The following is a 14,727-nucleotide window of genomic DNA, read 5'->3' as shown; positions in this document are numbered from 1 at the left end:
ATGGCTGCAAACGGAAAGCAGACCTGTTATGAGGGCAGGATTCTCCAAAATTACCAGGTATACCTAGAACAGTCTGGACTACACAAGCGCATTCTCCAGGGTGTTCACCACATCCTGCTGGGGGAATTTAAAAGGTACAAGAGATGTTCTATTCATTAGAGGTCTTAAGACTTTTCATTTGTTTGCAATCACTTTGACTGTAAATCATGTGTTGATGCAGAATTGGAGCCGGTAAAAGAAGCCTGGATGTTCTTGGTGTTGAAAGTGGTGGAGGTATGAGATACAGAAACAAGTTCTGTTGTAAAAACACAACATGTTCCTTTATGCCTCTCACACACACACACACACACACACACACACACACACACACACACACACACACACACACACACACACACACACACACACACACACACACACACACACACACACACACACACACACACACACACACACACACACACACACACACACACACACACACACACACACACACACACACACACACTCACACACTGTTGTAATTGATTGTTTATATTTTTGGAGCAAAAGAGTCAGTGTGTGATCTCAAATAGAAAGTCTGGTGGCCTCCAGGTGAGATGGACTCTGCTGCAGTCCACATTCCCTGCTGTCCCGGTCTCTGCTGACATTGTGGAGGGCAGCTCCAAACTTACTGACAACTTCAAAGGTATTAACCACTCAGAACTCAACACAATGAAACATAATGAAAGAGTATAATTGTATCTGAACCATTTAGAGCGCTGCAAAATCAAATATATGTTTGGTACTGTGAGGGATTAATTGTAGCTTTACTAAGATATTTGACCTTTTGGCCTGTTGACGTTTTACGACCAAGCCGAAGTCTGTTATCTGTCTTAAAGAATGGGAAGTGTCAACTTTTGCTGCCATTATCAGTTTTATGACCGGTCAACTCTCTGTCACAAGAGCCATAGAGTCAGATAAGGTGATTCAGTGCGTCCCGGTGGACACACACAGATGCCTTCCCCAATGTGTGGGTTGACTCCCTGTAAACTGGTTAAAAGGTCTATTAGGATGAGAGGCGGATTCAGATTTGACATGGCAACCCACCCGTGTAGTCAGAACCTTTGACTGTGTGACTTGTGATGTGAATTTCTTCGGCCGATACTTGTATTAAATCTCAGTGTTTGACATCAGAACTCCTGCTCGTCTTGTGTCTCCTTCATGAGTCGGTGACTCCAGATGCATTGCTACACAGAAGTTTCCTCCACAGGTACTTGTGGGTTACCTATCGCAACTTTTTTTGTTTTTTTCAGACTGTAAATACACACTTTTTTTCCTTTGTTAAGACTCTATACATAACCCCAACTGCTAGGATGAATGATTTTGTTATTTTGAGAAATTAAAAAGTTAATGTGGAGGAGCCAGTTTACCGCTATTAAAAAGTGGCGACAGATAACCCACAAGTACCATATTTTTGTATCATTTCCTTCCACATGTGTCTTTGTCTCTTTCAGCGGATCATGCAAATACAATCCAAGTTATATATATTTGTTATAATTGTTATTTCTGTATAACTGTTGATTCAGCTCTAACAAATGTTTTTTTTGGCTATTTAACATTGCATGGTGATTGTTTAAAAACATTTGGGGAGATTATTGTCATTGTGTCTTAGACTTCTCTCGAATCTTCATCTGTGCCCTCTGAATCAAGGCTTAAGTAATCAAGGGGTTATCACATAATGTTATAGGTTATCCATTTTATTGGCTTACTCATAACATTTGTTTTGAATCATAAAACTAACTTCTGTGTCCTCAAAGCACTGTGGGCAATTGTGGAAGTTAATGGATTGCTAGCAACTATACCTGTTGTTCTGATGCACTGTATATGTTACATATCTTGCAATTATATTGTCTGCATTGTTTTTGTATGTCCAATGTATAGCTTTGGTAGCAAAGACCGCCAACCTTCAGAATATCTCCTTTGCTTGGCATTTGATGAACAGTGAGGACTATGAGAGGCAAGTCAAAGCAAAAGGAGACATGAAGACATTTGACTTCATACACATGATTCAGGTAAAATAACTTAGATTTTTGGATTCTTTTTTAAATTGAAATTATTATTTTTAGGGTTCCCTTTCAGGTCATCGTGTCCATGCATTGAGAGCAAATAAGCATTACCTTTTCTGCTGAAAAAAAAGTGTTTATCAATCATCAGTGTATAGTCTGACATATTTGTCCTAGACATGAAAACACAGACTGTGTACTTGCATGGATGCAAGCTTTAATTGAAAAGGTTAGATTAAAACTTTCCCATAATGCTCTCCTTCACAGATGATCTACTATGTGGATAACCTCGCCGACACCATCAAGTTCTACCACAGCCTGCTGAAGAACAATGGCATCGTGGCAGCCAGTAAGAAGTTATGCTGTGTTGAGTATTGTTGAGGCTTCTGGATAAGATCATTAATGACCATGAATCCCTCTTGACTGTAATACAATTTGAAATGGTAACCATTATTAGCAATCTACAGTATTTCTTCTGGCATTAATGTATTTTTGTTCATCTCAAACCGTCCAGCTAACTGTGGCAGTGACACCCTGTGGAAGGCTTACAAGAAGGAGCTCTGGGTAGACTCCATCACAGATTGGGGCTCATCAGAGGAAGTTATCACCTGTCTAAAGAGCCTGGGTCTAAAATGCGAGGAGCACGCCATTCCCAACGCCTTCGACATCTCTGAGTGCTTCAATCCAAACAGTCAGATTGGAGAACATCTGCTTAATTTCATAACATCCAAAGATCACTTCTACCAGTCCTTCACCCCAGAGATCAGAGCGGGCATGTTGGACGTTCTCAGGACCAAGTGCAGCACTGAAAAAGAGGGCGGGTATTCTACAACATCAATTTGAGCTGCCTATTTGTTGATGCTTGAGAATGTTAAATGAAACAAATACACAGTCAAATTAACCTTTTGGCATTCACTTTTCCCTGCCATTTGATCAATTATAGTATATTTGACTGCTGTTAAGATTACATTTACCAGCTTGAGTAGTTTCCTGTATCCTATATCTACATAATTTACCTTTCAATGTGTACCAAAACCATCAATAAAAAACGTTATATCATTAGCTATTATGTGTTTCAAATCCCTTATAAGAAATTGCAGATATGATTTATAATGCACAAATTATTGAATTTTTTTGATTTCCAATGCTTTGTACATTGCGTAATCTGTCAAAAGAAAAGTGGATTTACCACAGGATTTCACCATGGGACCATCAATAAATTACCGTTTTTAATGACACAAAACCAATTTTCCTCAGACAGCCAATGGCTAGACAGTAGAGGCAGTTGCAGTGACGACTGAATCACTAATAACTGGACAGAAGGAGCAGGTGCAGGAAAAGGCCGGATCAGGTTCCTGGACAGTTGTGCCATGTGTACCGCATTTCCAATTGGTCAGGCAGGGCAGTTGTTTATTAAGAAAGGATCCTTACGTTTATTTCAAGACGACAGACTTGATGAAAATGTTTAACTTGTTCTTATAATAAGTGATGAGTTCAAAGAGAATGCTTTTGCCCTACTTGAGGTCAATTCAGGGGATAGAGTATAGTACGTGCACCATTGCACCACGGCAAGTTCAGTCATATCATGCCAAAAAGATAAGGCAAACAAAGACATGCATCATTCTCTCTTTCTCACACACACACACACACACACACACACACACACACACACACACACACACACACACACACACACACACACACACACACACACACACACACACACACACACACACACACACACACACACACACACACACACACACACACACACACACACACACACACACACACACACACACACACACACACACACACACACACACTAATTACTTTTGACCTGAATTTGTTTGGCAGGTTGATCTGAAATTTGCTTTGAATGTTGCCACAGAGAATACACTAACTAAACATTTGAAACTATTTTCTGAGGATGTCTCTGATCCTCTTCCACTAATGATAAAGATAATTTCCTTGTAGTCACTGGAATCTTCACTGAACAGGAATCTGACCGTGCATCTGCAGTTTGCTCTGGTGCAGATGTAAAGTTCATCCCTCAAGAGTTACGTAACACATGTTTTTTGAGGACAGCCTGTGGGAGGGGGAAACTCTGCAGCCTTAAAGTGGGGAACAATTCACTCTCTGTTCTCCTTTCATGCACACTCAAGGTAGCTGTTTAATACTTGACAAGTATTGCTTATCATAGTGAATCAGAGATTGTTTTTCTATGCATGCTTCAATCATTAATGTTTGATTTGTAACCACTTTTTGTTATCCATTGCAGGAATCAGTCATGGCTGCAGAAACAAAGCAGACTTGTTATGAAGGAAGCTCCGTCCAAAGCTTTCAGTTCTACCTAGAACACTCTGGAGAGCACGAGGCTATCATGCAGTGTGTTCACAATGTCCTGCCTGGAGAATTTCAAAGGTAGGCTACTACCATGGCTACTACACGAAAGGAGTGCTGCATTAAAAAAAAAATTTACGGTTGAAATTGTGATCTACAATTGCATCCTTAAGCTGAGTGTCTCTTTTCCACCTGTCATGTGTTGATGCAGAATTGGAGCAGGCAAAAGCAGTCTGGATGTTCTAGGTGTTGGAAGCGGTGGAGGTATGTGATGAATCACAGCAGCTCAGATACTAACTAGTGTGTGATCACAAAGTTCAAGAGTACAAGGGATGCATTACAGTGTGATTCAGCATCTTTATTTAACATATTTAAATAATCTTCCAAATGTACAACCTTTTCAGAATGAATTCTACTCTTTTAAGAGTTACTCCACTGTAGCAAGAAAACACTTTCTGGGCACACATCATGTGAGAGTTTTCTAGATGAAAGACGTTAACTCAGTCAGGCTTCTGAGGTCCTATATTAACCTCATACAGTATATTTATGTATTTGTTTTTACAGGAAAGTTGAATTAATCCCCTTTCACGTACATGGCTTTAAACTAATAATCTAAAATGTGTCTGGAATGTTACATCATATTTTTTTTTATTCAAAGCTACTGCGTCATTCATTTTGGTGGATGATTGTTTCAAACAGAAGCAGCATGATTTAAAAGTCTAAAGACTACCTGTTTTCCTCCAGGTGAGATGGACTCCCAGATGCTGACTCTGCTGCAGTCCACATTCCCTGCTGTCCCGATCTCTGCTGACATTGTGGAGGGCAGCTCCAAACTTACTGACAACTTCAAAGGTATTAACCATTCAGAACTCAACACAATGAAAAAGTATAATTGTATCTGCTCATTACTTTCTTCTTACTTTTATTGTATGTAGTTTTTAGGTCATGGCTCACATTTTCATAAACTCTAACAAATGTGTCTGCATCTCTGTTTTTTAGCGTCGGTAGCAAAGATCGCTAACCTTCAGAAGATCCCCTTTGGTTGGCATATCATGCACAGTGAGGACTATGAGAAGCAAGTCAAAGCTAAAGGAGACGTGAAGAAATTTGACTTCATACACATGATTCAGGTATATGACTTTGATTCTCGGTCATTACATCTAAAAAGTTTAAATTACAAAACCATTTTCGCTTTGACTAACTTATAGCTTCTATGCTTAACATGTTATCCTCGGTTACCCCCTGAAAGGCAGGTAGACTAAAGAGTAATGTAAACTGCTGGTATATTGCCAGTGTCTCAACTATCCAATGAGATTTTTTTAGACCCCCCCCCCCACACTCAATTATCTCTTGCTGCTTAAATTCATCGGGGAGCAAATCAGCATAGCACTTTCTGCCAAACAAAAGTATAATGTTAGGTGCTTAATAGTCTTACATACTGTATAACCTGATGCAAGCTTAAATTGTAAAGGTCAGTTCAAAGGTTCCCCACAACTCTGTCCTTCACAGATGATCTACTATGTTGATAACCTCGCCGGCACCATAAAGTTCTTCCAAAGCCTGCTGAAGAGCAATGGCAGGCTTATGATCATCATTGAAGCAGGTAACTCAAGAAACAATTGCAATTCAATACTGCTTCTTTTCCAACGTTTTTCATATCTGTGTCCAACCAGACATTCAACGATGCACATTCTTAATTTACCCTAAAGAATATCCTCTTTGTGGTTTTTTGTGTTGAGGACTTTTGAAGCTACCAGCCTTCTTGCCTAATATATGAGATCCTAAGATGACCAAGAGTATCTTTTGACAGCAACATCTATGTTTTGTTGTGTGACAATATGTTTCTTCTGAAATTAATGTACTATTTATATCTCATGCTATCCAGCTAACAGTGGCTGGGACACCCTGTGGAAGACCTACAAGAAGGATCTCTGTGTCGACGCCATCACAGAGTATCGCTCTTGCGGAGAGATTATTGCCTGCTTGAAAAGCCTTGGTCTGAAATACGATGAACACACCATTCCCAACTCCTTCGACATCGCTGAGTGCTTCACTCCGAGCAGCCAGCTTGGACAACGTCTGCTGAATTTCTTGACAGCCAAAGATCACTTCGAGCAGTCCTTCACCCCAGAGATCAGAGCAGGCATGTTGGACCTTCTCAGGAACAAGTGCAGCACTGAAAAAGATGGCAAAGTGTTGTTCAACAGTACTCTTAAATGCATTCTTGTTCATGCTTGAGTATGTCATATGGAAGAAAATACAATCAAATTAACATTTTTGCATTAACTTTACCCTGCCATTTGATTAAATAAACTGGTATTTGCCTAACATTAAGTTTACCATTTAGAGTAGTTTTCAATCTCTTTAATTTATATTTACCAAACTGACTCTGTATGTGCACCAACATCATCAATAAAAACATTACACTAAGTAGCTATTGAGTCATCAAGTTCACTTCCACCTTACTGAAATAGTAGATGTATTGAATTTCTATAACATATCAAGACAGTCATCATTCGAGAATGGACAATTAGCTAAATGCAGTAGCATTACATACATTTGACTAACCCTGGAAAAATGTTACAGTAATGTTTACCCTTTTTTTAACAATGCACTAAAAACATGGAACATTTTATATTCTGTTCCCTTGAATAACATCATTATATAAAACAATACTTATTAATATCCACAATATAGTTTGTCTGACAGTTGCCACAGACAGAACTGAAATCCTTGAAAGGAAAATTCACAAATCTGAATTTCTAATATTGTCATAAAATATTAATAAGGATGATTTTATTAAATGCATCGATGATCTGAATCTGACAGCACAGCTCGGCTTTGCTTTTTTTGTATACAAATGTTATACCTCAAGAGTAACCTACAATATGTTTATGAGGACAGCCAACCAGCCAATGGGAGGGGAGAGAATCCAACCCATTTTCCATATCAAAAATAACTTGCAAAACAGGAAGTAGGTGACACGACAGTGAAGTGAGTCTTAGTTTGGCTATCAAACAGACATTCACTCTGGATCCAGTGGTGTCTTATTTCATGGTTTCACAGACTGTTGGCAGTGAAAGGAGGGTGAGCTCATATTGGAAACTAGTGAAATTGTTTAGAATAGATGTCTTATATTATTTAATACTTAAACTTTAATACAATTAATTGATCAATAATTGATTTAACATTATTAAAAAATATATACTTGATCCATTTTGTATTTTTCATAGCTTCGATGTTTTTTGATCCAAATCCAAATCTATACAAGATAATATCTAGGCTGGACAAAAAAGACAACTTTTTATAGGATTTAGTTTGTAATGAAGGTTTTATTAAGATTTTTAAGTAGCTTTTTTATTTATTTAAACGTCTTATTTATTTCCAATAGCTTTCATATCATTTGATCGATTTAATCTAAATCCATCCATTATTGTATTTGCTACACTGAACAAATACGATGCACCTCTTTTTATTGTATTTTACATAAACTTTTTCTGAACAAATTTGAAGGGTTTCATAAAAAGAGTTTTCTTCTCAGTTACTTTTTTAGTGGAGAAAAAGACCAAGACCAATGACAATTCTAAGATCTAGAACATCTGAGTCATAAGTAATTACTTTAAACTGCACTTGTGAAGTAAATTAGAATATACAAAATATGTATTTGTGTAACAATATTTATTTGTGTCCCCTAAAAATATAAGGTTGACTTAATTGAAATAGATGTGTGTCCTCTTTGTGTAGTATATCTGGTAAGGATTTTTACTCACTGGGTCACATGCATGATGTTTGTGATGATAGAATGAGAACTTTTAAAGTCAGAAATCTCTTCAATAAGGCAAAGGAACTGCTATGTGATCATTGGTATTACAGATATATTTATGTATTGTCATTTAAACTTTTCCCTTGCTTACAGTTTAAATTGCAAGTAACACTTATGCTGTATACTTCCGCCACATTTAAATGTTCCACCTATCATTTTTGGTTGAAGAATTGAAGCAGGTAAAGCAGCCTGGAGATTCTTGGTGTCGGCAGTGGTGTCGGTATGTGATGAATTACACCAACTGGTAACTTGTATGAACACATATCCCAGTTTGTTAACAGTAAAGCTCATGTACTAACTTTTATGTGTGTTTTTCAAGATCCACGATTGCAAGAAATGGTATTATTGTGAGATTTATGTGTTTAAAGAAGCATCTTTAAAGACCAAAAGGAAAAACTTTCGGGGGGAGAATCAAATCAAGTTTTATTTATATAGCACATTTATAAACGATTTTTGGTCGAGCCAAAGTGCTGTACATATAATAAAAATAGCCTACAGTAGAGACACTTTACAGCTAATGCAATAGCACAGATTGTTCAGAATATTAGTATGAGAAAAAAAACGACACCCTCTATCCTTAGACCCTCACATCGTACAAGGAAAAACTTCCGGAGAAAAACCCACAGTTTAGAGGAAGAAAATGGGAGAAACCTCAGGGAGAGCAACAGAGGAGGGATCCCTCTCCCAGGACGGACAGACGTGCAATAGATGCCGTGTGTAAATCGAAGAGATAATACATTTTACAGCATAGGTAGTTAGGAAATGCATGTGTCTGTAATAAGAAGATGAATCTACGAAGGTGTCAACTATATTCCTGTGGGAGCCTTCAGGGAGGCAGCATGATGAGACCCAGGCAAGACTGCAGAGACAGGTTTAGCCACGACCCGAAGTCCACGACTTAATGCAGAACTCAGGATAGAGGATCCAGGACCACAGCAAGAAGATCAGCCTTGACTCCGGATCCCGGCGTAGATATAGACACAAAACAAGAAAACATTTGGCTGGGTTAATCGGAACAAGAGAATACACAGACACAGACAGACAGACAGACGGAAGAACAAGCACTCCCTTAGAATAGGTTGAGGGCAAAGGGTAGCAAGTAAGAGAATAAGAAACATAGGTGGAGAGGCACACTCAGGGAACAAGGTCCCCACTGGAGCCGTAGTTGGAAATTGATGAGAGATAGGGAGGTACGCTGTGTCTACGAATTGTAACACTCCCCGGCCTGTCTCAGCCACTCTACAAACCATTTTCCTCTAATAAAACTCGAGAGGTTAGAGAGGGAAAAGGTCTTGGGTAAAAGTTATTCTTGATAAGAGAAGCCTAGAAGGCCAGAGAGAAAAAACCCCAGGGTCTTGTCACGATCTGTCTGTATTGTATTTTGTCTTGTCTTTTTCTGTCTTTTGTTTCATGTTTTATTTTGAAAGGTCTTCACCTCCTGTCTTGCCTGTTTCTGTCTGCGTTGTGTCTTGTTTAAATCTGTCTGTGGTTCCCTGTTGTTAGTTTCCCTGGTGTGTCTAATTAACCCGATTGTGTTCACCTGGTGTCCCTGTGTTTTCTCCTCCCTCCTCACCTGTGTCTTGTTTGTGTGATTAGTCTTGTGTGTATTTAAGTTCTGGTTTTTCTGTCTGTCTTTGTCGGTTCATCTTGTGTCATAGTTCTTCGGTGAGTGTTCTGTTTTGTCTTTGTTTATCTGCGCCTAGCCTTGAAATAAAGGAGTTGTTCAGTTTATATCTGCATTTGGGTCCTGCCTGCTTCACACACCGTAACAGGTCTAGGCCTGGGGGGTCGCTGCTGCGAATGCTCGGTACCCTCTGGTTTTGAGCCTGGTCTTAGGCACTATCAGCAGCAGCTGATCAGCCGACCTTAAGGCTCTGCCTGGGGTGTAGCGATGGAGGAGTTCGGCTACATAGGCCGGAGCCAGCCCATTTAGGGCTTTGAAAACAAATAAAAGGATTTTAAAATATATTCTGAACCAAACTGGAAGCCAGTGCAATGTGGCCAGAATTGGGGTGATGTGGTCACGCTTTTTATGGCCAGTTAGAAGACGTGCAGCTGCACTAACTGTTGTTAGTTTCCCTCGTGTGTCTAATTTACCCGATTGTGTTCACCTGGTGTCCCTGTGTTTTCTCCTCCCTCCTCACCTGTGTCTTGTTTGTGTGATTAATCTTGTGTGTATTTAAGTTCTGGTTTTTCTGTCTGTCTTTGTCGGTTCGTCTTGTGTCATGACTTGGTCCTTCAGATCCAACGGCTGACGAGTGGTAAAGAACGGAGAAGTGGTGTACGATTTAAAGCGTTTGAGTTCTCATTCATAACACTCCGTTCGATGTCTCACTATGGGATGCGCCTCATCGCGGAGCAAACAGAAGCATCAATCTCATTACGCCAATCCTGATTGGCTGGTGATCTTGACGTCAGCGTCAGGGAATTCACCCCCTATAAGTAGCTTGCGCCACGACGCACACGTCATTCAAACACCTCTTCTCGCTTCAGAGCACATCTCTACAGTAGCCGGGCAAGCTTCTCTGTCCACAGACTGAACCATTTCGGTCGACGGGCGCTCGCCGGCTACTCCTTCTGCTTCGCAGGAAGACGGTAGTACTAACGCTGTTAGTATTTAAAATCGACCTCGCCCTTCTCTTACCCGAGAAAGTAAGGTAGGTCCGATTTTTTTTAAGCTAGCAGCACACCTGTTGCTAGCTCGTTCCCTCTCTACCGACACCACGGTAGCGAGGAAGTTTCTTTTCTCTTCTCCACGGAGGAAGAAAGGATTAAAAGAGCATACTGTCACTCCAGTCAATATTCTCCGGGAATAAAAGACCCACACCGTCCTTTTCTCCGGATTAAGGACAAGGTAGTAATATCTTTTCTCCCATCCCACCTGTCGAGAGCGGGCCCTCTCCACGCCACGAGGCGAACAAGATGGACGCCCCTCTCCCTCACACCAGAGGAGTCAGGGACTCGGTGGCTCGACTCTGCGACTGCAGGTTGAAGCAGCCAGGTCTGTTCGTCCTGCCTCGGGCTGGAACACGCCTGAGGCGCTATCGACAACCCCGGCTCATGCGGACATTGTGTCCGCTTCACCGTCAAGAGCCTCCGTCGACGAGTAGCACGACAAGCTAGCCTGTCGGAACAGGACCCCCCCCATGTCCACGGACCCGCCGGCCGTCAAGACACGGGGGCGTCCGCCACAGAGAGTGAACCCCTCTCCATGTCGGTCTGGGGCTCATTATCTGCGATGGCTATAGAACCGGAATCCCGCGCCCTGGCAGACCGGGACCCGGTGACGACAAGACACGCGGGAACGGGTACCAGCACTCCACCAGCTGGGGCTCCCGGTTAGACCTCACCATGGTCTCACCCGCGGAGGATGCCCTCGAGCTGGACTACGAGGAGGACGAAGAGGCGGACGCCTTGGCGTTCCTCCTGTCCGAGTCAGATGAACAGGAAGAGGACACCTTCATGTCACCGGCTCAGGCTGCAAAGCCTGAGGCGAGAGCGGCTCTCCCGGGCGATAGCACACCTGCTTCGCCCGGTCTGAGCATGGACCTGCAGGCCGTGTGTAAACGCGCTGTGGCCAGACTCAACGTCCCGTGGCCCGAAATGGCCAAGGAGACCTCCGGGTCCCGCTACGAGGGAAAACATCTTCCCCAAGCAGTGGGGAAAAGAAGGCAACTCCTTCCAGTCTTCCCGGAGATGTTGGATGAAGTGTCGGTCTCGTGGAAAGACCGGCCCTTCAGCAACAAGGTCCCAATCCAGGGTGCCTCCTCCCTAGACTGCGACGGAATGGAGAAGCTCGGCTTGCTCCGCATGCCGCCCATGGAGCCGCTGGTAGCGGCCCACCTTCTACCACGGGTGGGCCCGTCACCAAGCAGGAACCCCACGCTGCCAGCAAAGTCGGACCGTTTTCAGTCAGCAATGACTGAAAAATCCTATAAAGCTGCAGCATTGTCCGCCAGGGCACTGAATGTGTCCTCACTGCTAACCGTCTACCAAGCGGAGCTCTGCGAGGACCTGTCGGGTAGCCCGGGGGCAGCCACTCTGGACAAGATGGCAGCGGTCACGGACATTTGTCTCCGTGTCCAACACTGCGCCGTCCAGGCCACAGGCAAGGTAATGGGGATCATGGTGGTGCAGGAAAGAGCGAGATGGCTCAACCTCACCACCCTCCCAGACCGGGAAAAGGAGGATGTGCTGGATATGCCCATCGTTCCCGAGGGATTTTTCGGCTCCGCTCTCGCCTCCATGCAAAGGAGGTGTGAGACGAAGAAGAGGGAGGACGAGGCACTCCACCTCTGCCTCCCTCGAAGGGTCCAGCCGCTGCTTTCACAGCAGCAGTCCTTTACCCAAGCTGCCTCGAACTCTGCTCGGTTTAAAGCACCAAAGACGCAGAGGTTGCAGCCCGCCCCGAGTCTGGAGACAAGGGCAAGCTGGCCTAGAAATTCTCCGGTTCCGGCTGCAGCTCAGGCTCAACCAACCCAGAATTTTGGCCAGCAGTCGAGGAAGAAGAAGCGAGCGGCATGACAGCCTCTCCTTCTCCCCTCCGTGACAGAGCTGGAAGTTCATTCCCCAGCTCTGAATGTGTTCCCGCCGCCTCGAGAGATGCCTAAACACCATCCTCAAGTCCGCACAAACACATGTCACACATTGGTTGATTCTTCTGTCATAAAACATTTGCCGCTGAAGCATCCAGGCTTCAGGCCGAGGGCGCAGCTCAAAAAAATGAAAAGAAAATCAATGAAGCCAATAAACAGCCTGTCAATTGTTCCCCTTCTGAGAGCAGCTACGGCATCTCTCAAAAGGCGGATTTCTGACGGGTCTGTAAAGGCACCACCGCCACGCGCATGCGCAGTGCCGGCTGGGGCTGTGAAGGCACCACCGTCACGCGCATGCGCAGTGCCGGTGGGTACTGTCGATAAGGGGCACTACTGTGTTCAGACACTAGAGGGCCCCATAACACAACAAATAGAGACTCAGAGAGGAGGAGATGTGACATCTTCACTGGCTCTAAGGAGCATGCAGTGGAATATGCTCACATCATCTGCTTGGGTTTTCAAGACAGTAACACAGGGCTACAGACTCCAATTCGCTGTCACCCCTCCTCGCTTCTCGGGGATTCTGCACTCTGCATGACCGGCCCTCTGTGAGCCGCGGTCTTCACCCTCGGGCCCGGCCCCCCTGACTCTTCCTGCCGCTGCTGCGAATGCTCGGTACCCTCTGGTTTTGAGCCTGGTCTTAGGCACTATAAGTAGCAGCTGATCAGCCGACCTTAAGGCTCTGTCTGGGGTGTAGCGATGGAGGAGTTCGGCTACATAGGCCGGAGCCAGCCCATTTAGGGCTTTGAAAACAAATAAAAGGATTTTAAAATCTATTCTGAACCGAACTGGAAGCCAGTGCAATGAGGCCAGAATTGGGGTGATGTGGTCACGCTTTTTATGGCCAGTTCGAAGACGTGCAGCTGCGTTCTGCACTAACTGCAGGCGTCTAATTGAGGCCTGGTCCATACCCACATACAGAGCATTGCAGTAATCCAGTCTCGAGGTAACAAAGGCATTAATAACCCTTTCTAGGTCTTTAAAAGATAAAAACGACTTGGTCTTAGCCAATAGTCATATTTATAAAAAAAAAGCAGGTCTTGACTACGTTGCTGCAATATAGGCAAGGCAAGGCAAGGCAAGTTTATTTATATAGAGATTGCGATGATTCACAGTAAGTTAACAATTTTCTATTTGTCCCATCCTTGCTGTGGAATACTTTGGGAATGACTTTCTTGGAAGTTTGTTGTGGGTGGTTGGCTGAGGGCGAGCAAAATAATCAAAAGGCCTCTCTGTGTCAACTTCCTGTGCGTCTCTTTCGCTGTCTTTCTCCTCAGTAGCAATTTCCCTTGTGCTGGACCCTGCATCTTGACTTGTCTTGTCAACCTCCTCATCATCTGCTGGTACTGAATAAGAACCAGCATTGGGATGGATTAAACTCTGATCAATAACTATAGTAACTTATTGAGAGAACATGAACATAGCTTGCTTATACTGTTGTCATTACATTTCCTTTGGTTTTGTTCAGTGTTAATCATAGCCTATTGAAACAGTTTCCTCTGTACCTGCCAGTTCTGTCCACTGAGCTCTGCCTGCATCTCTCCCTCAGGGCCATCACCATCAGATAGTGAAAGTGAATAAGGAGAACGTCCATCCATCCATCCATCCATCTTCTCCCGCTTATCCGTGATCGGGTCGCGGAGGTAGCAGTTCCAGCAGAGAGCCCCAAACTTTCTTTTCCCTAGCCACATCAACCAGCTCTGACTGGGGGATCCCAAGGCGCAGCGAAGAGATATAATCCCTCCACCTGGTTCTAGGTCTACCCCTTGGTCTCTTCCCAGCTGGACGTGCCTGCAACACCTCCCTAGGGAGTGTTTAGAGTATAGGTGAGGTCCTGATAATTTATTCCGGTAAATTACTCTGACCTACTAATTGACCTGACCGAAGTTATTGAGTCTATGTAAGTTTACTGCTTGGCTCA

The 14,727-nt window shown here is 43.3% G+C and overlaps 2 protein-coding genes across 3 annotated transcripts; both read left to right on the top strand.

The window, feature by feature from the left end:
• LOC117466198 (histamine N-methyltransferase-like) lies at window positions 1-3,089 on the top strand. Its single transcript, XM_071207104.1, has 6 exons — window positions 1-134; window positions 221-292; window positions 600-688; window positions 1,924-2,054; window positions 2,313-2,394; window positions 2,560-3,089. The coding sequence occupies exons 1-6, from the start codon at window positions 1-3 to the stop codon at window positions 2,886-2,888; spliced, it is 837 nt and encodes a 278-aa protein (XP_071063205.1). The 3' UTR covers window positions 2,889-3,089.
• A 1,102-nt stretch (window positions 3,090-4,191) lies between these two features.
• On the top strand, window positions 4,192-6,821 carry LOC117466197 (histamine N-methyltransferase A-like). 2 transcript variants are annotated; one of them, XM_034109329.2, is made up of 7 exons: window positions 4,192-4,210; window positions 4,327-4,469; window positions 4,600-4,652; window positions 5,133-5,240; window positions 5,388-5,518; window positions 5,898-5,991; window positions 6,274-6,821. In XM_034109329.2, exons 2-7 carry the CDS (start codon window positions 4,336-4,338, stop codon window positions 6,624-6,626), a joined length of 873 nt encoding a protein of 290 aa, XP_033965220.1. In that variant the 5' UTR covers window positions 4,192-4,210; window positions 4,327-4,335; the 3' UTR covers window positions 6,627-6,821. The 2 variants fall into 2 exon arrangements, with proteins under 2 accessions (XP_033965220.1, XP_071063204.1); XM_071207103.1 differs by lacking the exon at window positions 4,192-4,210 and adding an exon at window positions 4,215-4,232.
• The last annotated feature ends 7,906 nt before the right edge of the window (window positions 6,822-14,727 follow it).

The sequence above is a fragment of the Pseudochaenichthys georgianus genome, chromosome 21 (assembly GCF_902827115.2).
Source record: "Pseudochaenichthys georgianus chromosome 21, fPseGeo1.2, whole genome shotgun sequence".
NCBI classification, from domain to species: domain Eukaryota; kingdom Metazoa; phylum Chordata; class Actinopteri; order Perciformes; family Channichthyidae; genus Pseudochaenichthys; species Pseudochaenichthys georgianus.
Note: the sequence above shows the minus strand (reverse complement) of the source record. Positions and strands in the feature narration are given on the sequence as shown.